General features: G+C 38.1%; 1 protein-coding gene across 1 annotated transcript in view; it reads right to left on the reverse strand.

Moving 5' to 3' along the window:
• ROS1 (ROS proto-oncogene 1, receptor tyrosine kinase) overlaps nucleotides 1-24,840 on the reverse strand; it is a 74,694-nt gene extending 49,854 nt beyond the window's left edge. Inside the window, exons 1-18 of the mRNA XM_026845473.1 lie at nucleotides 24,718-24,840; nucleotides 22,899-22,952; nucleotides 21,167-21,226; nucleotides 20,479-20,505; nucleotides 17,707-17,767; nucleotides 16,857-17,005; nucleotides 15,560-15,698; nucleotides 14,886-15,087; nucleotides 14,136-14,212; nucleotides 11,676-11,798; nucleotides 10,489-10,673; nucleotides 9,218-9,315; nucleotides 8,177-8,688; nucleotides 7,338-7,550; nucleotides 6,398-6,508; nucleotides 5,746-5,927; nucleotides 4,603-4,794; nucleotides 90-190 (exon numbers count right to left, since the gene is read on the reverse strand). Coding sequence (XP_026701274.1) covers nucleotides 90-190; nucleotides 4,603-4,794; nucleotides 5,746-5,927; nucleotides 6,398-6,508; nucleotides 7,338-7,550; nucleotides 8,177-8,688; nucleotides 9,218-9,315; nucleotides 10,489-10,673; nucleotides 11,676-11,798; nucleotides 14,136-14,212; nucleotides 14,886-15,087; nucleotides 15,560-15,698; nucleotides 16,857-17,005; nucleotides 17,707-17,767; nucleotides 20,479-20,505; nucleotides 21,167-21,226; nucleotides 22,899-22,952; nucleotides 24,718-24,840 — 2,609 coding nt within the window. The remainder of the gene's footprint in view (nucleotides 1-89; nucleotides 191-4,602; nucleotides 4,795-5,745; nucleotides 5,928-6,397; nucleotides 6,509-7,337; nucleotides 7,551-8,176; nucleotides 8,689-9,217; nucleotides 9,316-10,488; nucleotides 10,674-11,675; nucleotides 11,799-14,135; nucleotides 14,213-14,885; nucleotides 15,088-15,559; nucleotides 15,699-16,856; nucleotides 17,006-17,706; nucleotides 17,768-20,478; nucleotides 20,506-21,166; nucleotides 21,227-22,898; nucleotides 22,953-24,717) is intronic.
• Between the last annotated feature and the right edge of the window lie 535 nt (nucleotides 24,841-25,375).

The following is a 25,375-nucleotide window of genomic DNA, read 5'->3' on the forward strand; positions in this document are numbered from 1 at the left end:
TGTTCCCAGCACTGGACAAAATTTGCTTTTAGAGTATCACAAAACCTAAAAAATACAGACTTTTTTACCCAAGCTACACAGTTACTTACCCTTCTTTGAAAAGAGAAACTCTGTATAGATTTAGGCATAGACTATCTTGCACAAGCCAGTATAGAAAACCATACGTGAGATCCAAAGTTAAACCAACCACCTAAGGAAAAAAAAAGTCCAAATGGCAATTTGAACACACCTTCACTTCTGAGGTAAAAGCCCTCAGGCTTTTGTCTAGACAGCCCTCAGACTGTTGTCTAGGCAGCATCATGAGTAGCTCCTTATTGGCAAAAATAACATTACTACCATGAATGTTTATTCTAACACAAAAAGAGGTAGCACTAGAAAATAATCAGGTCCTTGGTGGACACCTATTTATAGCAGTTGATGATTTTCTAGATAGCATTTTCTGAGCACCTGTCACAGTGCTCATCCCTGGAGTATCCCAGTACTTCACATACGATGGCAAGAGTGTATCAAGTGTTTAGCAGAATTACCTATCAAAATTTCCAGAACACCTCTGGTATTTTAACATACTTTGTCTGAAACAGGTGGTTGCTATCCAATCTGAAAGTCATCTTTTGAAAGAATATTTCAGATCTTCTGTCTTTGTTTTTTAGCTTTGATTTTATGTATACAATATTTAATGTATTGCATTATTTATGGAAAATGCATACAAACATTTTATTTACATATTTGGTTAAATGGGAAATTCAAATATTTGTATTTTGATAAATTATTCCTTATGAAATAAAGAGTTGGGGTGGAAATGAAACAATCTTTCTGTTCATTACTTCAATATTTCTTCTTCATTTGAGCTAGGTGCAAGATTTTATGTTTATTTTTAAAAGGATCTAATATTCAAAATAGAGCTTTCTTGTTTTTGCAGTAAACAACAGATTCAATGCCATATGCAACAATAATAGAAATCAGACATCTAATAATCTGTTCTGTGAATAACAAAGAATTTGCTTCCACAAATTAGTCTGCTAAATGTTATCAAGTGCAGTCTATGTCATGTCATTAGCACAGCTTACAAGTTGTTAGGAGCCTCTCTGAACATGTTTTCCAGCAGCTCTCAAACACCTCATCCAAACACTAGTTGTAGCTATTATTTTATAAGCTTAAATTTCCATTATGGATGTAAGTGGAGCAGCCTTTTTTTTTTTTTTTTTTTAACTCTTCATTAATAAACTGCAGAAGATGATGACAGGAAAGCAAATGCCATATCACTTAGTTGTCTGTTGGTCCTTATGTAATAACATTCTTGACATATTTCTGTTGACACTGTATGTCAGAAAATCAAGGTTTGAATGATTGCTCCTGTAGGTTTTTCCTGTTAAAAATATCTCACACTATATATGTGCCCGAGTGCATATTTAGTCAACCATGTGATATTTTATCCCATTTACCTGTTCTCCCTCCCATGCTCAACATCAATTACATCTTTCTGAATCTACCTTGCTTTTTTAAATGTTTAGGTCTCCCCCCTTTTTTTTTTTTTTTTTTTTTTTTCTGCAGCTATTACCATAGATGTGCCCATCTTCTTTCTTGTGATTCCTGTATCCCCATTAATAAAAGGCAAAGAAATATTTGTACTAATCTTCAGGAGTTAGGCAGTAATTTAACACCTCCCTTCTGTTATGCTTCAAAAATAGACAAACTTTTTCCATTTCCTAAGAAGTATTAGTCTCTGGACACAATATGTAGTTGTGATCATGCAATGTAACTCAACATCATAAGATGCAACATAAATTTATCTACTTGAAATACCCCTTGAATAAAAATATTAAGACCACACCTAGAGGGTCCTGCCCCCTCCTGCATATAATGCACTTTTCTGCTCTCTATAAATTACTTTTTTCTGTGGCATATTGTGCAGAGTAAATGACTTACTAAGTGCTTTGGAAATTCTGTGCAAGATCCTAAACTGGAATAAATCAGAGTAGCACTGCCAAAATCAATCAAGCTATGCCAATATGCACCAGCTAAGCTAAACAACTGATTGGAAAATAAAATAATTGTCATAAGAGGATCTAATTCCTGCCAAATGAATTAGACTTTCAAAGCTCTGCCTTCATATTTATTTAGGAAAACTGCCATCTCTATAGTAGTCTCTTCTATTTCTATCACTCAGATTTCAAGCTAAAAGGAGATACAGCTATATATTGCTGAAGATCCGGTACTGACCAGATGAGCAGCAATTCTTTATTAGAAAAATAGCTAGTAAATACCAGTAAGAACCAGTTATGTAGAGAACATGGTCTAACTGTTGGATAACAGCAATTAACTATTACCTCTGTGTTTTAATATTGAGGTAAGAGGTAGTCTCTTCAGGATAAACGGCTCCACTGTGCAAGGAAGATATATATTAGCACTTATGCAATCATATATTTGCATCTTTATATGGGACAATAATGACCAGCTCAATAATGCCACCATTAAAAAATGTTGTACTGCCCTTTTTTTTTTCTGATGGGTTTGTTCTGAGTTTTATTTTAATAAACAAACACCTGTCAGCTAGAACAGGTCACTTCTCAATCTAGACATTTTTACTTGGCTTTTTTCCTGTATGCATCATGGCAGGAGGCTGCATTCAGGAAGTCAGTGCATAGATTAGGGGCAGCATAGAATCAGGAGAGATGTTTGTTTGTAGGAGGTGTGAATAAGTGGATGGTTGAAGGCTGGTATCACTGACATAGAGAAAGGTGCAGAAAAATAAATGACAGGAGCAGACAAGCAGTCTTATTGCTGCCAAGGTTCTTGAAAACAAGAAATCTGAGGTTAGCATGAGGCAATTCAGCGAAACAGGTAGTGAATCAAAAGAGAAGAGCAATGAAGGTGACGTTCGACGCTTAGAATAAACTGCAAATTGTCAGTCCTTTGCAACAGATCACACAGAAGATATGTGATAAGTGTAAGTGCCACTGAGCTTGGACAGCACATATCTTCCCATGAAGACAGTCCACACCAGCCAGCTTTCAGAGAGGTGTGAGGCTAGTACTGGAAGATACAGTGACCCTTTGCAGCACAGACATTGCTCTCTACGTGACAAAGGTTTTTCAGTTCTTCTCTATTTAGGTTCGCAAGTGTAGCAGGTGACACACCAGAACCAGCTTTTCCTCTCCTTCCCAAACCCTCATGAATGTAACAAGACACCTGTGAGATCAGATGGCCTTTCTGAATGTTAATTGCCTTTCAGGGACTAAACCAGGCCTGCCTTTTTTATAGTCAAAGAAACACCAGCCTCTTTTCCTTTGGGAAAGGAGATTGAAATGTTCTGGTGAATGATACAAAGCTAACCAAGTGACATAGATCTCTAAAGTTTAGAAAGGGTCTTTAATAGAGAACCCAGCTTCAGGTAAAATGGGAGCACAAATTGTACAACAGATGGAATAAAACCAAGAGTTCCTTAACTGCATAAGCAACACTGAATTCCACCTAGCAAGAGTGAGGACAAGTCTCTGGCATGGCAAATCCCACATAGTAGCAGAGGCAGGATGGGTTTGGGGAAGGCAATAATGATCTATAAGGAGCCAGCAGTGAACCAAGGCCTTAAGAAACTTGATAGGACATCATAGAGGAGTGAACGGATAGGAAAGGCATGAGAGAGGTCAACAGAGGTACAGAGATTGTGAGGACCTCAGAGCACATCAAAAAGTCTCCCAGTAGAGAAGGGGAGTTAATGGGCTCCCACATATTGCATGGGCTTTGATGAGCTATAGGTGGGAATGTATTTCTCCTCTACCAGCCTGGAGCAAAGGAAGAGGGGCCAAGCTAGGGGCAGGCCTGTGTATGACTCAGGGAAGGGAGAAAGAGAAGATGGGGAAGGGGCGAGTTGGGGATGGAGGGTCTCAAAGATCCCCAAAGCACAGGACTCACTGTTCCTGCCACCACACGAGGGACAGGATCAGGTAGGATGGAGACTGTCAGTGGCAGACCTGACACCCTCACCAGCTCTGCAGCACTAGCAACAGCAGCAGCAAGTTGTGTCAGGCTGTGCATCAGGGGCCAGCTCTGCTGACTGCAAGTACGGCACCAGCTGCCGGCCCCCCTCTCCCATCAGCACAGGCAAAGCCTGTCTCTGTAGCAGCACCTCTGTAGCAGCCTCAAGTGCAACTCCAGTGTCCCTGGCAAATGTCTAGCCCCAAAACTGGCCCTGTCAGGAACTTCAAGCTGGGGAACATTGCAAAGGAGGCAGGATGCTATGGAGCTCTGTCTCCATATTTTGATGGGAAAGTCAGAAATGACTATTTGGCTTAAATCACTCAGGAAAAGCAAGTACCTTCAACATATGGGAAGGAGCAGCATTATAACCTTAAGAAAATCTTTAATATTTTGTTGCAAGGGTCTGACTTTAGGATTACGGGACAAAGATTTGGTGCAGCTATTATGTGATATAATATTTACCATGTTCTCAAAATGATGGAACAATATTGCAAGGAAGGCATGTTATTCATGTTGATTTTGGCACCTATTCAAGGGATCTAACCACTAAAACATTCCCCCCCCCAAAAAAAAAAAAAAAAAAAAAAAAAAAAAAAAAAAAAAAAAAAAAAAAAAATCCTTCACCTGTTTACCAGAAAACTGTAGTTGCTCTTGTAACATAAGATACTCCTCTCCATTCAGTCTTGCACTCTCCACTGAATACATTGTGGCCCAGTACAAATAGCCATTTACTGAATCCACTACTAGATCCTTCACTAGGAACACAACATGAGCCACAACATCCATATGGCCTCCCAGCAGAGATTTTCTGTAGATCTAGGGACAAAATAATTGCTTTTAGCATCACACCTAAACCATCAGCCATGATCAATTGAGTATACATAAGTGACTTTTCTACAGCCATTTATCAGATGATTATGCAAGCCGTACACTTTTAAAGCCTAAACCTTTTGCGTTCAGAGTATAAGGATGAAGAAAAGGGCAAAATTATTAGTTAAGGTTTTCCAGAAAGTAACAAAAGAAAAAGCCGAAATATCTCTTCCCCAGTTTTGGCAGCCTTCTGTCTGACAGAGTTTCTCACCCATTTTATATTCACTATTCACAAGTGTAAATGAGGGTGCAAGGCAGTGTGAAATCTGGCCTCCTAGCTCCAGTTTTTAAAACAGCTTCTGACTTTGCACTTACAAGAAATGAAAGGCATAATTTGACAGCACTGCATAAATTAGCACCGCAATTTTGAAGTCAGATACCTTTTAAATAATTCACATGTCAATGTTCCTGATATGAGAGTATACAAAGTGCAGTGGTAATTATTTTTTTTATCTGGAGTCATCTGCAAAATATCGCAGTAGAGGCCAATCTTGAAAATCACTGTGTAAACAAATCGTGTCAAATTTGATTAAAATAAAGTCCATTTACTTTGTAGCTGAGATCAACTTGGCAGCCTCCATTTTCACTATCTTCACTTATTTTTACAATGTTGAATACAACAAAACTGTTGATAGCATGTTTGATTTGCCTGTTTTGCACCTGGAATTCAGTTTCCTGCATTAGTGAATATTAGTGAACATTCTACTCCAAACTTTTGTATAACTCTGGAAAATCACACAAGGAAAGAAAGGCCTCCTTGTTCTACACTATAAAAGCAAAGGTCCAAATGCATCTCAAATTGCAAGAATTAAGGATTATCTTCTCAAATACTGTTTTACAGTCTTTCTTGTTGACTTCAGGATTCTTCTTTCCTTTTAGAAGTGCAACCATACCTACCGTATTTGCTTTGCCAGCCCAGTACAAATATTGACCCAACCAATCAAAGGCCAATATCCTTGCATTTCTGATGTCAGATATATAAGTATTCTCAGTGATATCCTCTCTTTTGTTCAATGACCAGGTCTGAACTTTGCCCATGGAATTAATCCAGTAAAGAGTGTCATTATACCAGTCGAGATCTTGGAAGAAAAAAGGGAAGATATTAAGCATTTCACAAACATGTAAATAAAAAGTAGCCAGAAACTTCAGGGTTTTTTAAAAAACAATACAAATGAACAGTTAGGCGCAGTTATCATGATACTTCCTTATAGGAACACAATGTACATATATAGTACATATATAGCCTTGATGATTATAAATGTATTGAGATGCTGGAGGCAGAACTATTTAGTTCAGAGAGTTGATTTTAGTTCTGCTGTAATGTGGTGATGTCAGCAGGGTTTCACTAAGGATTAATTTGATCCATAAGGTAGAAGAAAGGGGATGGACACAAAGGCTTGGCTCTGTGAAGCTGCTTCACTGCACTGCGTTCAAGTTTACACTTCTACAATGAAAGCAATCGTCTTTCAGTTGTGTTGATGAAATTTATGGAGGGCTAATAAATGCCAACAAGTCTGTAGCAGCAGTGTGCAGTTTGTTTAGTATTTACCTGAAATATTTCTTATATGAGGATAGAGAAGTTCTCCTGGCCCATAGCTATCCAACCGCTGCTTCCAGAGCCCTTCAGCTCCCACTGCCAACATATATGGTTCTTCTTCAGCTGATAAAGAAAGAAAACTGCAGTTGTGCACAACAATAAGACACTGATGTATAATATTTGTATTGCAATAGCAGGGGTTCCTGTTTCTGCAAAGTTACAGAAGCACAGATAAAACTGCCTCTGTCCTGAGGAATAATGGACGAAGAAGAAAGGCATGAAAATACCATAATTTGAGAAACTCAGAGATTCAGAGCTTCTTAAAAAACACGGTGGGTTTGGACCTGGCCTCCCCAAAGTCAGGTAAAAGTCACCCCTAATCTCAAGAGCCACTCCAGTGCCTCAAGTTGAAAGCTATTTTCCCCTCAGACATGGGTTATTATGGATGAACTAGGTTTCAAAAAACATTCCAAAGATCTACAAATCTCAGATATTGTGTACATATCCATTTCCCCCATTACCTATGCTCAAACCAAGGATTTTCAGCTTTTAGTTAGCCTGCACTTTCACATAAACTGTCATTAACTCCCAAGGCATTGCTCAAACCACGTCATGATAGAAAATGCTTTACAGAGCACAGGAAAGGAATAACACCTCTCATACCTGTTCATTTGATAGTGTATCAAATAATGTGTTTGTTTGTGTATTTGCATTAGAAAAATGTATATAATTAATAATAATAAATGCATAATATATAATGCCATTATTGTAGTTTGAGAATCTTATTAATTTACCTAAAACCAAATTTACTTATCTTGTATTCATGTTTCCAAGACAATCCTTTTTGTGCCACTCATTATACAGTCTTTGCCCAAAGCCTGGGCCTCACCAGGTGGAAAGCTCTATGCATAACTCGTTCTTCATTTCCCCTGGGTGACAAAGCAATTCTCACCTTCTTCTAAAGTTGTGCCTCTAAATGACTCTGACCATGGCCCTTCACCAGCAGGAGACACAGCTCTGACTGACACTTCATATGTCGTGAAGCTGGCTAGCTCCTTCATTGTAAACCTAGTGTCACTAATGTTTGAGACAACCCATTCCTCCTCAGATGGATGCTGAGATGACACTTTCACATCATAGGTCCAGTTCTGCCAAGCAGATAGACCTGTGAGATGCAAACAATCATATTATTACAAAGTAGATGGCTGTAACAGGTGATATGCATTCTTTGAGAAAACTGTATGTTGGAGACTCATTTCAAAAATGCCAGTTTCAGGAGAATTAGGAAAGGGATAAATTAAAAATTTATATTCCCCAGCTCTGGGACCAACCAAGACTAGTAGTTCAACCCCCCCTGAAGAAAAAAGTTGGAAGAACCAAAATTTTCCCCAACTGGGTAATTTTCTGCTGCTCAGACACACGCACGGAGGACAGAGACCATGGCACAGTCACTGATCAAAAGTCATTATGTCTCTGGCATGCTTTTGTCGTATGATATCAGCAACCAACATTACAGCTACTTCATACCACATGTATGATGCAGCCTTGTTTAAAATCCTTTGTAGATGACAAATGAGTTAACAAAGTAACTTGAACTAATTTAGCCAGACAATTTAGCTATTTTACTGGCAAATCTTGGGTTAAATTTTTAAAACTGAGGTAATTTCACATCTTCCAGCAGGTTTGGCTACTGAAGTCATCAAAGGCCAGCATCAGGAAAAGGGCAACCAAGAAAGTTATTCCTCTAGAAAGAAAATGAGTGAACTTTCAGGAAGAAACAACTGAACTTACTGGTTCCAATAGAGCGTTCAGGTGGTCTCCAGCTGATCACAGCTTGGTCCAATCCAAATAGTGCCGTGACAAGCCGAGGAGGAGTTGGTAAAGGAAAAGGCTGAGTTGATGCCCCATAGAAAAGCAAGTTGCCAAAGCCAAAGTACTCTGGATACTCCAAATTACAATCCACAACATACTCATTGAAGCTAGAACTTCCCACTGGAGAGACCTCCTCATGGTAAACTGCCCGGCCATCTGTGACAGTAAATGTGTTATCCTCATAAACAAAGCTCTCCATGTCATTAAGTGGCACGTGTGATCGCAGCGTGTGAAATTCTGAACCATCAAGAAAACCTGACACAAACGCCCGTTCTGTTTTGTTGAAGAAAATAAGTCTCTTAGATTGGAAGTTGATCATGAAGTCTCTCAGAGCACTGGATTTCACTACTGGTGAAGCTGTGGAGGCAGTGCCATGGAAGAGTGGAAGGTTTGCTCTGTATATGCCATCCTCCAGGAGACAGAAAATATAGCTGGTCGTGGAGCAAAATAGACCCAAATAACTACAGTGCAAGAACTCTGTAGATGAGTCACAAATACTTTAACAGCTCAGATATGTGCCTGTCTTTATGCAGACAGTAAGAAAATGCTTTTGGCGCTATTAATATATATCCTGGGAGAATTAAGCACATCACTTTTTACCTTCTGGGGATTTGGCTGGCAGATTATTGGATAATATTCTTCCATAATACCTCAAATGTTAAACATGGACATTCAAAATGCATAGATCTTCATAAGAGCACTGAATATCTGAAAAGCAAATTTCTGCATTGGAAATACTTTCCTCTGTTAGCACCCTAGGGAAGAAAATGCAGGAAACAACACTGCATAGTGTCACCCTTGTTCCAATTGTTTTGTAGTTTGTTATTTGTTGCCATTTGCAGTTTTGTTTTGGTAAGGCAAGAGTTTGAAACAGGAACCTAGATGACTAATGAAGTGAAGAAAATTAGAGAGGAACTTTATAGCACCTTTGACACCAAGTGCTCAAAGAAGGACACTTACCCATTATAGGGATCAGCTATAACCTTCCTAGGGGATGTCACATAAAGGGGAGTGATGTCATCAGCTGCCGTGCAGTTGTCTAAATGGCAGACATGTATCTGGGGAGTGAGAAGAAAAACTGGTGATGCATTCGTAGGGTGTTTGCTAATGAACAAACAAGCTGACCCAAGATTCCTTCAGGGGAACTAGACACTGAAACACCTCTCTCACAATCCTAGGTCCTTCTGGCTCCTGAGTTGTCAATCACCTGAGTATAACACCACCTGTACAAATTCATGCATGACAGCTTACCCTGAAAGAGCTGTCTGTCAGCCATCCTCCTCTTAACTTCCTACCTCTAAGCTGGAGGGAAAAAGCCAGTTTAGGGGATACAGTTTACTTTCAAAACAATATCTGGCAGGGAAGATAAAAGAGAGAAGGAAGTGCTTTTCTGATCCTGGGGGCAATATCTTTGGACTTCTCTAACCTGCAATGGATTCAGAAATCTCTGCTATCCATCTGTTTGTCTACAGCTCATTTGTATCTTTTTATCACTATTGCTATTCCTCCTCCCTGTTCCCTGAGCATTAAGTAAAAAATCAGATATTGCAAGAGGATTGCACACCAAAAAAAAAAAAAAAACCAAAACATTAACAATTTAGGGCAACTTTCTACTCCTTTGTGCATTGCAGGACTACAAAGGTACATGCAAAGTCTAACCATTAGAGTTATTGATGTTTTATGAGTAGGGAATCAAGTGCAGGGTTGCCATCTACATTTTTACTTCAGGTTGAAACAGTTGTAATCTGAGCTGTCATCACTGGTATGAAACACTTTCCCTCTTGAACATCTTTTGTCAGTTTTGAAGGACATTATAATCACTAACCAGGAAGGTTATCTGACTATCTTCCTGAGCAGAATAGGAACTGAACAGGCTAGATAGAGAACCAAGTAACAGAAACAAAGTTGCTTATATTGGGTATGAGGTGAACATGAAGAAAGTCTCAAAACAAAGCAGTTAAAACCAAAGTTATTATGTCCTACAGAGAAAAATAAGACAAGAAACCAGAGTTCCATATAGCCTGTTTGCTTTAAAGATGATCTGATATTCAAGCCTTTCTTCTTTTTTAAAACACTGAAATATGTGAATATTATTAAAGTAAAAATTCTATTTCTATAATAATTATATTTTGTGCATGCATATATATATATAAATCAGATTTTCTCATGTAAAATAAATTACAGTAATGGTCCAAATGAAATAAGAAATTAATTAAGCCCTAGAGCACTACCTTTTCGTTCATGACAAAGTATATCCTCTGGTAAAGCCAGTCTACCGAGATGGACATAATATTCCCCCAGCCAGCATAAAAGAGCATTAGGTCAGATACATCAGACATATTTGCAGCTCCTTTCACCCAGATGGAATTCCCCTCAGAAAAATAGATAACTTGCTGATAAATGTTCACAGAAATTCCTAAAAATAGAAAGATAGGTGCACACAGATAATATAAGAAATAAGTTTCAGGTTTTTGGTTACTTTTTCTACTTGACTTAAAAAGAAGTATTTGTCAGCCTTCAACTCAACATCACTGAGAAGATTTAACCGGTTTTCCTCCTCCACTTCTAGTCTTTCAGATAATAAGGAAACTTTCCCATTTGCTGTGTAAGTGGCATTATTATAGACAATTGCCCTTCAGAAAGGTAATCAGACAAAAAGAAGATATGCAATATGCAAACCATCTGACACTGATTGCCCCTCTCCAGGACAAACAGATGCAATTGGCATCTCCTTACAAAGCACCATTCAGTCTCGAATTCAAGCTAGACATTATCTGTGCCACCTCTGTACTATCAAAAGGTATTTAGTCAGGGGCAACTTTCATTCTCTGGTGTCTTTGTGGCTCTGTGAACTTTGGTAGATAAACTCTGATTTCCACACTGTCTCCAAGGACCAAATATAGCACCAGTGTAGATAAGAAATATTAAAGTGGTAAGTAATTTGAGATAGCATGGTTATCTGGTGACTTAGGCTACTAAATGCCTCATTACAGAGCTCTGTGCCTCAGACTAGCTAACACACTAGCATACTCTTCAGCCAGTATCTTTTGACATTTCGTATAATTTAATTCTTAAGTTTGAACCACTTCCCCTTATTCATGTTGAGAAAATACAGCCGTTAATCATAGGGAAACATCTGCTTTGTCTTCATCTTACCTCAGTTGAGCTATCTACAGTGTAAAAGTCTAGCCCTGAAGTATCTTCCTAGATTCAGTGAAGCAAAGGTTGCACTGGGGAAAACAATTCATTTCTTCTCAGTGCCTGTCATTTCATGTCCTGAAAGTTCCTATTTCTCCCCACTCACTATAAGGGAGGGCTAGATACTGTCTTAGGCTAGGTGAGGTGCGTTCTGTCCTCGGGGAACACAGAGATCTAAATCATACTTGAGAGAAAAGGAGAGAGCGCAATCTGATTTTACCTGTAATGTTGCCATGTATAACACCATTATTCAGGCACTGGGCAGCTTCGAGGAAATGCTGTGTGTATCTCTTCCTTAAAGACTTGTTTCTGGATAGGAAGAGCCATGTTGCTTGTTCCTTAACTAACAGAGACATTCAGAATTAAGATAGATGACTGCGACACAAAGAAAAATGTTGCTAAATCAGATACATCATTAAGAGACTTACATATACACATGCACACACATATGTACATGTACAAATATATTCTTACACTAGCAATGACAGACTAAAACTCTTTGAGTGTTGAAAGCGGACGGAGTTATTCACCATTGCAGTGCCTTCTGGCTCCTCACCCAGGGTGAGAAGGCACCACACGCATCCCACACCATCCTTTCCTGTAACAGTAGTGAGTCTCTGGTGGAGGAAAGTAAGCTGGAGCAAATGAGGCCCTACGGACTCCTGAGGAAATGAAGGCACTAAGACATCCACATGACTCCAAAATCCAGCAGAAGTGGGATATTTAACCACCCTAGGCCTCTTTGAAAGCCCAGTCAGACTAGAATATTATCCCATAGAGCTGGGAAAGAGCAAGGCAACCAAGTTTATTTCATGCATTTCATCATGCTGACCAGTGATTCTTTCAAGGAACAAGTACTTTTCACAGATAAAGGTGAAAATGGCATATGATTTACTTAAAAGTTGATAAATGTAACTTTTTCTTTTTAATGAAGTCACAGATTTTAAAGTCAGGAAGAGAGCTTGGTTCACATAAGCTGACTATGTTTATTCAGGTCTAGGAAACTAACATCAAACCCACCCCTTCTGTCTGGGTTATGCATAGCTCTGGGAAAGAGAGCTAATCTTGCTTCCAAATCTTACATCCCTTAAAATCTAGTACATCCCCTGTTAAAGTGATACACAAGGTAGTTACCTTCACTTTAAAAGGTGGTGCATTATTTTGAGACTGAATTTGGCTAATTTCAGTTTCAAAACAATCCTTTTTGTTTGTTTGTTTGTTTGTTTGTTTTTCCCTCTAGTTTAAACAGCTGCCTGCTATCAGGTATCATTTCCTCATAGGGGTATCATGAGACTGTGGTCGAATGCCATCTTAATTTATTCCGGGATAATCTGCGTTGTTTGAGCTGCCTGTATTTCTCAGATGATGCACAAACCACGAGTCATTTCAGTAATGAGCACAGTATAAGAGGCCAACATCAACCCCATATCTGTTTTCCAGGGACATTTCTTGCAATCTAGCCTCGAGATCAGATTCTTTCACTGACTCTTCTCAGGGCTCAGATCTACACAGCTCAGTATCTGATGCAGTAACACCGTTTCTGAACGTGATAAATGAGGAAGGGTTGCTCCAGTTCACGTTAGCAGAGGGAGAAAGAGCATGCCAGTGCCATTCAGGGGCAATCAACTGAAGTTTACAGCTAGTGAGGGGAGGTGGGATAATTCCCCACACTCAGAGGCTTTTAGGGGGCAATAGGATTGTTTGTTTGTTTTCTACCTTAAATTAATTGGTTGTAATTGGCTTGACTTAATAAACAGAGTCAGATGTACTAGTCTGGACATTTCACAAATGGCACATATGTTTATGGCTCTGGGTCAGCCAACTCTAGAGCAAACCTCTGCAGAGTCTTCAGATAAGGACGTATCAGTGTGTCTGAGCTATTACAAAAACAAAACAAAACAAAAAGGTCGTATTTTAAAAAGCACTAGAGAAGCTTTAAGTTCAATTTCTCTAACCATAGCAGAAGACCGAAGATTCAGAGACAGATTTAAAGTGTTTCCTAAAGAGTTTTCAGGTGTTTGACAGCTGTATTTCTTCAGGATGAGGGGAGCATCTTTTGTTTTCTCTTCTAAACATACATTTTGGTAACAATGATTTAATTCTCAATTGGTCTCTATCTCAACATGTACCTTTTTCTGGCAATTAATTAATATTTCTGAAATTCTTTGAGTGATACCTATAGGTCTCATTGCTCTCTTTATTAATTAGTCAATATAGTAAAATACATAGAGCCATGAAAGAGCAACAAAAATTGGTATGATATCACATATTTGGCATAACTGAGGATGTTTTGACAAAAGAGTTAACATAACAGTGAAGTATTTAATATTATTAGAAGAAACACGTTTGTTTGTTAGCTGCTAAATTTTCACCTAGAAAATAGAAGCATGTCCTCTGAGTTGCTACCTGAGACCGCTGAGGTGTTTTTCATCTGCAGTGCAACTCAGGCCAAATTTGTTTGAGCCTACCAGCATCTCAAGTTACCATACTGTGTAGCCCAATAATGTCAACAGCTGAAGAACAGGACTCTGATATGCTGTTGACTCCTCAGTGTACAACTCCTTGTCATGCACTGTTTACAGTCTAAATATTATTCTCTTCTGCCAGGTAGACAGCAGCCCAGTGAAGGTGAACTTTGTCACAGGAACAGAGAGCGATAAGGATTCTGCTACTGTCGTACCTTTGGATTCTGGGGTTGTGATGTTGGCTTCAGCCGCGGGTCCAGCACCAACCTTCTTAACTGCCACAATACTGAACCTACAGCAAGCCGAAGAGACAGGTTTTAGTTTGCAAGTTCCTTGTGAAAGATTGCCTGAGAAATATTTTACCAAGTAGGGCAGCTGCTACAGAAATGCTTGTCTTTCAGAAAACACCCATTTAAATATAATGCTGTGGGAAATTTATAATAAAAATAAATCAGCCAGAATCTGAATTCCCCAAAGCTGGAACAACAACAGAATCTTCTAAATTAAATTTCAAAATGATGTTTCAGATTCAGAAGAGCAAATCAATTTCATTTCAAAGAAAGGTCTGTATTTACCAGTGCAAGCAGAATGAGGCCTTCATGTTTAATAAAAATGAAGGAATCTTTCCAGATGCTTAAAGGACTAGAGGTCTGTCATTCCCTGATTATACTGAAAACATGCCACACAAGCTTCAAAAACATAAAACAGCAGCTAAGAAAATGCAACCTTCTGGCACTATATCAAATTGCTTTTCTTTCCTCCCCATTTGACTTCCACATAAGCTGTCAACTCGTCTGGAATAACTCTGTTATCTCAAGTAAGGTACCCTTGTTGTTGTCAAGAACATAAGGAAACAGCCTAACTGTGCAGACGTAGTATTTAGGCATACTAGGCATACCCTGTACTATCTGGGCAAGAAGTGCTACTGCAAACTTGGCCATGTTGGTTATTTTTTATTTTCATACCTGTAAGTGTTGTTTGGGAAGGTGGAGTAGAACTGAAAACTATGCCCGCTTGAGGCTCTCAACAGTTCATGATTCTCACTAGTCAGAAGCAAGTTATATCCAATAATCAATCCATTTGGAAAAAGTGGTGGAGACCAACTAACTTCAACAGTGTTTGGACTTGAACTCTGAATATCTTTAATGACAGGAGCTGTCGCAGGAGCTGCAAGAGACAGAAATAACTGACTCTGGGATGGCATTTAAGACATTAATGGTTTTTCTTTTTTTAGGCTCATTTTAAAGTTTCACACTTGTTAATTAATTTATACTAATAAATATGATTAGGTACAGCATGAAATTTCAGCAATGGTTAACTTTTTTTTAGTGTCCAGGAAAATATGTGTGTATTTCAGTCAAAAAGTTAACATGAAGAAAAGTATCCAATGTGCCCTCACAATTTTGACCACGTACTTTTTTGTGCACATTTCTAAAACTAAAAGTGGGAAGCAGCCTAAATCTAGTTCAAACAAAGAGAGATGGTAGTATTTCAGTTTGGTCTCCACAGCTACCCAACAGACAACATGCACATCATTCTGAAGATTAAGCATCAAGGTTTTGTATGAAAGAAACAACAAGGAAACCTAAGTGTCTCTGACAAAGTCCTAAAAGATGCAATTCATAGTACAATTCATTACCTCCAGAAGCATGTGTCCGGTAACTGGGACTAGATGGAGAATGGAGCTGCAGCTGAGATGTAATGATCCAAACTACTCGAAACACGTAATCTGAGAAGGCTTGAAGGTCTTTGACCATATATGAAGTTTCAGATACTACCTAGATTAATGCACAGACACAGTCAGGCTTTTTCTTCCTCCATGTGCAGCTACTATACAGAGTGTTATCAGGGCAAAAGAGGTCTCATACAACAATATACATATTTCAGGATACAAAAGTGTAGCATCCTAAGGTTAAATAAGAGGAGATTCTGGTAGTTATTTTCATCATAGACTTTGATTTTCCATCCTTTTAGAACTTTTTTCTTCAGAACACACTACGAAATCTAAAGAATGAGTGCATAGATGGAAGGATGGATGCAATACAATAGTAAATTTGAAGAACAAGATAAAAAAAGCTAAAATAATAACATATTATGAAGAATGTATTTTAAACTCTTTATACATATACTAGAGGTTTAAGATCCAAAGGTTCCTTAGTTACCCTAAAATATTTATGGTCTGAAGTAATTGTTCCCCATTATTTCACCAATGATTAATTCAGAAGAAATTCCTGCTTAGCAAATTATCTTTACCTTTGATTCGTGGCACCAGCTTGCCATTTTCTGTAAATTGGTCCAATAGAGATGATGGCAAGATAACAAGTGCATAGCTGACGCAGAAGAACATAATACGAGAATAACCTTACTGAGTCAGAACAAATGTCTGTCTAGCCAAGTATTGTGTCTTTGATAAGAACCAAAAAAATTGCTCTAGAGAAAGGTATTAGAAAAAAAGCCTATAGTGATATTTCTCCTGAATACTCTTAGTCCTGGAATTTTATAAGCATGACTCAACCTAAAACAATGGCAGTGTTTGCATTTAGTAGAACTCAGTTATTTCTTCCATTAATTTGTCTGGTTACTTTTCAAGCCCCACTTAGTAACTTTAGTAATTTTACTATTTAGGAGTTTAAAGTTAGTAATTTAATATCTACATGTGCCAAGAAGCAGCTGACCATTTTAACTACACATTCTGTGTGGAAATACCTTCATTTGCTAGTTTTGAACCTGCTACCTGCCAGTTTCCATCAAGGTCCCTAGTTCCTCTGTTAGAGGAAACAGGGAATAATTGTCCACTTCTCAGCTTCATTATGCTACTCATGATTTTGCAAACATTTTTCGTGTGCCTAACATATTATCCAATATTTTTCTAAAATAAAAAGAAGAGCAGAGAAGCATCTACTTCCTTGAAAAGTAAAAGGAAGTGTCCCCTTTACCTCTGTGTACCTCCAGTCTCCAGGGAGCTGATTGAACTTCCACTGGATAATATATTTCACCCCAGAGATGTTAGCTGGCTTCCACCCTAATGTGACATTGTGGCTTCCAATGGTAGATGCAAATGGTGCACTAGGCTTGTCCAAGTAGTCTGAGGGAAAAACACAATACAACAGCAAGAAAGACCTTTCGTGGCAATCACTGAGTCTTAAGGGTAAATGCCTATTACCCTACACATCTGGAAGCTGTGAAGCCAATAAAAACACACAAAAGAATGTACTGAAAATGTTGTAGAATAAAACATTTAAAGACATTTTAATGACAGTTTGATAAGTAAGCCTGAACTGGGCCAAGCTCAGTATGAGCAGTTGTGACTACAACTCTGTGTTTGTGTAAATGCAGTTGTAATTACAGGTACTTAGTAAAATTCTTCTGAATAGAGACCAGGAGAAGGTATGGGAGATTTCTGAGGAGATTTTCAAGGGGCCTATTACAGTATCACCGTACTGGCCCAACTGTTCCCATGTAAATTGCATGAGTTTTTGGTAATGATTTCAAGATAGCAGGCAGGTCAAGGGTGGATGTTTAACAAAGTATCATAAACAGTTGAGACAGGATTCAAAAAGTCTCATGCCCATGAAAAAGAGGTGGAAAAAAAGTTTTACTATCAGAGTTTACTTCATTGTATTTGTTAAAACAAAACAAAACAAAAAAGTGGTAATTTTCTGATGAATCAAAATACTCAAGAAATTCTACTTTTTTCAAAGAAATCTAGACAATATAACAAGACTATAATATTAAAACTGAATTAATCAGACTGTGAACTGGAGACAGGACTCTATTCAGACTTACTCTGTGCTTCAACTCCATATGCATCCTCTGCACGGCTACAGCCAAACTTACAGGAAACTGTCTGTATAGGGTACAGAATTCACTGGTTAGTTTTGTGTAAAAGCAAATGTTCTCCTAGAATTATGGAGACACATTTTAAATATATACAAATCCTGTGGACATTTTGTATACATCAAACCTTGTGGAAATCATTACATTCATTCTAAAAAATAGCAGTACCACAAAATCAAACTTCCCAAGAGCTTTTCCATCAATTCACTGGGCACTGAATTAGGGTTTTCCTCCTGATACACGGTCCCTTTGTGGAAAGCACAAACATGGGGCTACATTAAAGTTGGAAATAGACTTCAGTGACAACCACAGTTAGGAAGTAATGGTTTTGAACTTGTTAATGATATGTTCCATGTGTTGGATTTCACCCTTTCAGGCTTCATGTATTTCCTATGAATGAGGCACATTCTTACAGATGTACTTTCAGTGAATTTTCAAAATAGTTGACATTAGTAAGCTGTAAGAGCAGCCATGCCTGATTCACACTTCCTTGTTAGTAATTACTCCTTCTGGTACAGTTGTGTCTACAAGCTGCAAACATAATACCCCAGGGCAGTGAGTTAGGAAACATAGATATAGTGCTACTTTGCTTTATAGGTAGAGAATTTAAGGAGAGGTAGTAACATTTTCCAGGTGGATTTCAGTAGATGCAAGACTGAGTCTTCTGGAAAGCCAAAAGTTTTAAGGAGTGATGATTTGATCTTTTCTAGATAGGCAATTTATCTGGGCTCATTTTATTCTGAAAGTTCATTTGGCCTATAAAATCTTGATGTTTTCTTCATACAGCAGCCACCTTTGAAGTGATGATTCACCTTTCGATCATCCAGAAGCAATTAATTAAGTAAGCAAATTTTTTAAATTGCTCTTCCCATGATTCTAGGATATATACACTTTCAGCACCATACGGAAACTGATAAGGCATGTTAATTCAGACAACACAGTTGCAGCTGAGACAGATTTAAAAACTTGCTTAGCAGTATATTCCTATATACATTATACCATATCTAGGCTTTCAGTGCCAAGGGCAAGCACTTAGAAAGTTTTTTCCAATTTTTTTGTATTCAGAAAAATAAAATACTTCCAAGTGAATTATCATGACTGTTAGCAGGCAAACATCCGGGTATTAGCATACATCAGTTATCAACTGTACACTGCAGCTTTCATTTACAACCAGGATTTGTTTAGTTTGTAGGGGATAGTGTTCCCAGATTACATGCTGATTCATGGTGTCTTCTGCTTCATTTAACACAGGCATTTCTGACCATTTGGGTTTTGTCATGTTTTAGTTTCTTATTATTATCTTTGTCTGAACCAGAAATTGAACTTTTCTTGAGATAAGAGGATTACTAAAACTCCTTAGAAATTTGGGGGGAAATATGCCATCTGCTCTGCCTGAAAACAAACAAAAAAATCCTCATGTAGACTCAATCAGCCAGAACTGCCCCTGTATGAGCCAGATTCTGCTGCCCTTTCTCATGAATATTCCCAGCAAATTCAGTGGCACTCCCCTGTTCCTAGGTGCAAAGTAATATCTAACAGGAGCAATGCTACCAGATTTCAGTCCTAAAGTGTAATCACACGACAGAGCTGAGCCAATGTCAAATAAAAAGTCCCACTCCTCTCCCCTGCAGACTGCAAGAACCTGCAAAGGACCTGTAATGGTCCTCTGCATGCACTGCCCTGGTGCTCGCCTGACCATGTGGGAAGTCAAGTCAGACAGCTGATCCAGTAGAAAGATAATCCCACAGAAGCCCTTGCAGAGTTAGTGAATTTAACCCCAAAAAACAACAGCAAAAAACCACCCACATTAATTACGTGTTTCTACAAAGGTTGGTTACTTTTTGGACTGTTCCTACACTCCAAAACCACCGTTTAGCATATTTGTAAACCTTTGTCATGGTCACAAATTCACAGATTAAAATGTATTTTAAAAATCAGTCCTTTCAATCAAATTTCCAGCTTGCCAGTGGGTTTGTGTTCTACTTGGGATTCCCTCCAACTCCACTGTTTCTTGCTTGAAGTGTGTTGCCCTCATCTGGGTACAGTCTTCATACTGAGGACTCAACAGTCCCAAACACAATCCTGCAATTGTCTCGTTCCTATCCCATCCTACACTCCATGTTCATGTTAAAAAGGACCTCAGAAAGGCACCATCTCTGTAGCAGCACCTTGTTGTCTCATACTTATCACCATAAACACCAGTCTATCTGCAGCACAGACCAAGCACTCCCCATTTGAGATCTCTTTCTAAAGGGCAACACATTGCCCCTTACTAAATTGCATTTTTACTTCATTCAAACTCTCTACCCAGTCAAGAGTGTGCTTTGTCTTCTAGCTCCCACTTGTTTCCACTTCTTGCCAAGCTGGTACCACACCAGCCTTAAAAAGCATTTTCTCTGGATCATCTTTGATGGCACTAATGAAAAACTGTGTACAACAAGACTCCTGTGAGAGCCTAGAACATAGTTTAAATAGGTCTGTACTGCGTTCCATACTGGTGTGATTGGTCTGCTTTTTTTAAAGCAATATCCTTTGCTACACAGCAGTTTTTAAGGCAAACATGTCATTAGCCACCATGCTGGAAAGAAAGGATTCAGGTACCTAACTCATTCTTCAGCTTTAGGGAGCACAAAACAGTTAGACTGTATTTCTTAGCACTATGTGGACACAGTAATCACAGAGATCATAATTTTTTAATTGATTTGGTAGCATTTAACTTACCTCACATGCTCCGGTGTATGTCTTGTTCTACAAATTAATAAAATGCAGGATTAACATAAATATAATCACAGAGTGTTTCAAACAGATAGTATCAATCAGTTAGAAGTTTCTTACAGTGAAAGTACACTACAAAACCTTATCACTGTCAAATAATGAAAGAAGGAAAACTCACACTTGAAAAACCAGAAAGTCAACATTAAAATGATGCCAAGGATGAAAGAGCTTCAGGTGTTTGAGAGGTCCAGAAAAAAGACAAATTTAAAAACTGTCATGGCAGTTGTCCCAGCCCAATGTTAATTCTCATTCATCTGGTTTAGTAAAAGCAAGAAATCAATCTAGTAAAGACCATGTGCTTCATTTACATCTGCATACAACTCTGAGACAGGCCCCAGTAGAGTAAAATATTGAAAAGAACTAGTTATTTCTCTCTCTGTCTGAAAATCTGGGTGAATAGTAGAGCTTAATGAACTGTAAAATGTCCCCACATTTTAACAAACACAGTGAAAACTTTTGATATTACAGATAACTCCCATAGCAAGAATTATTCACTTCCCAAAAGAGAATTTATAAATGTACTGAAAGAAAATACGGACATTATGTCTTTTCATAAAAACGCTTCTCCGGTTAAGTTTTCCATATGACGGACTGGAGACAAGTGCTATAGAGCCAAGGCTAAGGCAATACTCACACATTTCAGTGGGCAATTGATTTGCACTGTTGCGTTCCAGAAATTACATCCTTGTACACACTGCAAAGACAGACAGTGGCTTTAAAAAGTACTTTGAAAGCACATTTTTAAAGAGAAGAGATACTCCAGTGCTAACGGAGAGGACAGTAGTTCTGTTTCCAGCTACAGTAAAACATTCTGCATGACCAAATCACTTAGCTCCTTTGTATTCTGCTTCCTTAGCATTAAAATAGGAAGCTACAGCACTTACAACTCTGAAATAAAAATATTAGGTATACCGAAGATTATAGGTACTCAGATACTACAGTAATGGAGTTATGTCCTATAGTGCCCTTCTCAACAGAAAATCAAATACAGAGCAGAACTAAAAATAAATCATTCTTAGAGTTTGGTTTGTGCAAAACAGTAGATGTCCAACTACCTGTTCAGCTCTGATAAAGACCTTGACGCCCTCGCATGTACTGAGAGCACTAAAAGGACTGCAGGATGCCTGAGCAAACTGTGATTGTCCCCTGGGGAGACTGCTCAGCTTTACACGGGCCTTGGGAAAGGGCTGATGCACAGCTCCAGGGGCAGAAGAAACCCTGGCTAAGACAGACCACATTCAACTTTGCTCTGGGAATGAGTCACCCAGAGAGACATGTGTGTGGCCAGTGCTCCTTCCCTCCCAGCTTTATTTTACCACTTGTTCTCCGTGGGTAAGTAACAGATATACAGTATGCAGCACAGCCAAGCAGCATGGAAAGCCATTCAACACAAGCACCCCAGTCTCCAACAGGCAAAGCATTGGCTTTAAATCCATGAGTTCTCAAAGAGCTAATAAATATGTGGTTTGAATTTGATGTTGGACCTTGTTTATTCTGTCCCATCCACTTCTTAAAGGTCATGTACATTTTTCATTTTAAAGGTAACAATTCTGGAAGCAGGAGACTCTGATACCAAGCATTGCAAAGCCTCATGAAAAAAACAGTAAGACTTGATAACACTGAGCAAAGATACACAGTAACAAAAATAGGCGAGTCAACCTTGCTATGTATTGTCATGACAACACAGCCTTTTACAGTCCCAGCACCATAAATGACCCAGCCTCACTACATACCAGGCGCTGAGAATCTGCTTCCCACTAGTCTCTGTGGAAAATATTGATGACTGAATTCTTCACTGCTCTTCAAAGAATATGTATAACCACCAGCTTGAATTGCATTTGAAACCTAACTAGCAGAACATCAGCTAAAGACCTCACAACAATGCTGCTATGGAAAGCTCATGTTAAGCTAAAGAGCCCCCCAAGATAGATACAACCATTTGAAGTCCTACAGAACTCTAAATTTTCAACAACTCTTTTTTTTCTCCCATCAAAGCACTGAGAAAAAAATAAGATACTTAAATGTTTAAAGGTAGCTCAGTAAAACAGTCTTAATGATTTGCATTTTGGAGGGAACACTAGTTTTGACTCATTTTCTCAAAAATGAATGATTATGAACTTTATAGATCACAAATGCGAACATGACTCTGCAGAGATCCACACCCTTGACACATTACCTTTAAACAAAAAAGGTACCTGTGTCTTTAATAATTTGGGACAAATCTAAGCACACAATCTACTGACTTATGCCAGACAGGCAACTGTGCACATTTCCGTGAAGTTTTGACAATATGGCCATTGTACCTATTTCATTCAAAGAGTAGTAACATAAAGTGCCAGTAATTAACAAAGTAAACTATTACTCACTGCTCCAATGATGTCACTAACAATGCAAAGGTTAGTAATTCCAAGTCCTCCTTCCTATAAAAGAAATACATACCTTTTTACAAAAAGTGAAAATGTTTCCCCAAAATTCTTTGATTGAAATATATAAAAGCATTGGTTTCTTGTAAAACAAATTTTCTTTGACTAAAGTTTCCTCACTTGAAGAAATTTATTATTGGCACACCAGTAGCTTCTCACTTGAGACAAATTTCAGGGTACCATCAAACGAAGACATTGGCAGAATCAGTTGGTGTTGATTAAATTATCTGAGGTAGGAATTTGGCTCTCATCTGATTCTGGTTCACTGAGTCAAGAACAAATGCTTCATAAATATATTGGGCATAAATTACAAAGCCAAGTGCCTTTGACCTCTTGGGAGCAGGAAGACATTCCTTCAAGATAAATGCCTTTTGTCTGGCCTCCTTTTGAAGGGATTTTATGCAGCCATATGGTGACCGCCCTTCCTCTCCTGCCAAAAGTGCTCTGAGCTAAGGTGCTTGCTTTTCCACATCATTCAAAGTGTGCAAAACCAGTCACCACCTGTGAAGTGCAAATGATTTGAGGATGTATCTAACAACATTGGAGAAGCTGAATGTTAGGTCTTACTTTTGTCCTGCAAATAGGTAAGAGCACCCTTAATAAAACAACACTTAGGAATAAATTTTCAGCAAACTGGGCACGCCGTGACAGTAGTGAGAATCAAAGGTGTCACAAAGCAAATGTGAACACAATAAGTAGACTGGAGGTGAAAAATAAGATTTACAGCTCTCAGACTCCAAGATTATATTTTTCTCATCTGAATCCCTTACACAACACATTCACTGAACACGAATGCGATTTTCCTGTCTTTCAAAGCTGAGAGGAAGAGCAACTTATTTCTTATTCTGAATTAATTTAAGCTTAAATCAAAGGATCCCCATTAAAGTTATCATTGCATGATAGACTTCCATCAGGGAATGCAATTAACTCTTTCACTGGTGCAAGAGTTAGAAATAGTTTTAAAGAAACTGTCAGACAAACGTATGAAATAAAATGGAGCAGGTGATAGTCCTCTGCAATAGGTTTCCACAGTTAGTTTGCCCCAAGGCACAAAATGTCCTTTATACAGAGCAAAGGTACATGGTCTTCTAAACATCAGCATTTCAGGCAAATAGAAACAAGGAGGTAACTCCTGAAAGCCTCATGCAGAATTATTGTTTGATTTGAGAGATTTTGCTTATCTTTGTTGTGCATCAGTAGAAGAAAAAATAATAAATTCCACTTGACTACTCAAAGGAACACTAAGAAAACATAAGATTAAGGATCCAACCACTTACTTTAATACTTAAAAAGATATCCACAATTTAAAGCATATGAGACTCAAAAAATAAGCTGAAACTAGTTCAGGATAATTGTGCAAGTCACAGATTCCCAGACAATTTCTTGTGAATTTAGTTTTCTTAGGTTTACATAAGAAAAGTCATAGATGAGACAGAAACTGATAAGTGAATAAACTGAAAGAACAAAGGTTTCTTTCCTCCACCCTCCAGGGTCTTTAGCATGTATAGTAATCTCAAGAGCTGTTGGAACATAAGTATATAAAGAAAGTATAAAATGAAAACCCATGCAATCTGGTTAATGAGATATCTTCTTTACCAGGTTCCACAAATTCGAATGTTAAACATTAGTTCTCAAACTCTGCTTTTACTCAGATAACATTCTTCAAAATAATTTTGAAAAAGCTCATCTGTAATAGAAAATTCTTACAGTGCTAACAACCTTCTATGTTTCAAAAGATTAAGTATAGTTTTTCAAAACTTACCAGGTTACTTGTACATAAGTTTTGACAATTTTTTGATGAAGTACAGTACACTGCAGAAATCCATACACAGTAAAAAGCAGCAAGTCTGTTTAGCGGGAGATCCCACAGGCAAGTGTTCCTCATAACTTTAACAATTTCATCTGTCAGTCTGGTTCTTTCCTTGACTTGGCCATACAAACTCCTTTTAGTTTAGATGACGGAGATGCGACTGTGAAACTTCTGCATTTCAATTTATTAAATATTGTTTTAAATCTTTGTTTACACTCCAACAACTTTTCAGCTTCCTGGAGTACTTGTCTTGAAATTGCACAACATCTATTTCATAGTTTCTTATTAAACCACTGAAACAAAAGAGTTGACCAATGAAAGTCAGCGTATCTCCTTACATAAATATCATTAACGTAAAGAGGAAACTAAATGCAATGCTTCTAATCAGGTGCTCCAAGCAACACAGAAACAGGGAAAGAGGAGAGAAAACTGGCTTAATACTCATTTATACTATGATTAAGCTATTTCTAAATATTTTCAACTAGATACAACTAAGAAAAATTGTTTGTGATGATGAATAACCTTGTTAGAACACTACAGTTCATATCAGTCAGTACAAAAATGTTAATTAATCCTCTATTTTAATGACTGTTTCCAAATGTTCCATTTC

Source organism: Athene cunicularia, assembly GCF_003259725.1.
Source record: "Athene cunicularia isolate RWA chromosome 3 unlocalized genomic scaffold, athCun1 chr3_part1, whole genome shotgun sequence".
Lineage (NCBI taxonomy): Eukaryota > Metazoa > Chordata > Aves > Strigiformes > Strigidae > Athene > Athene cunicularia.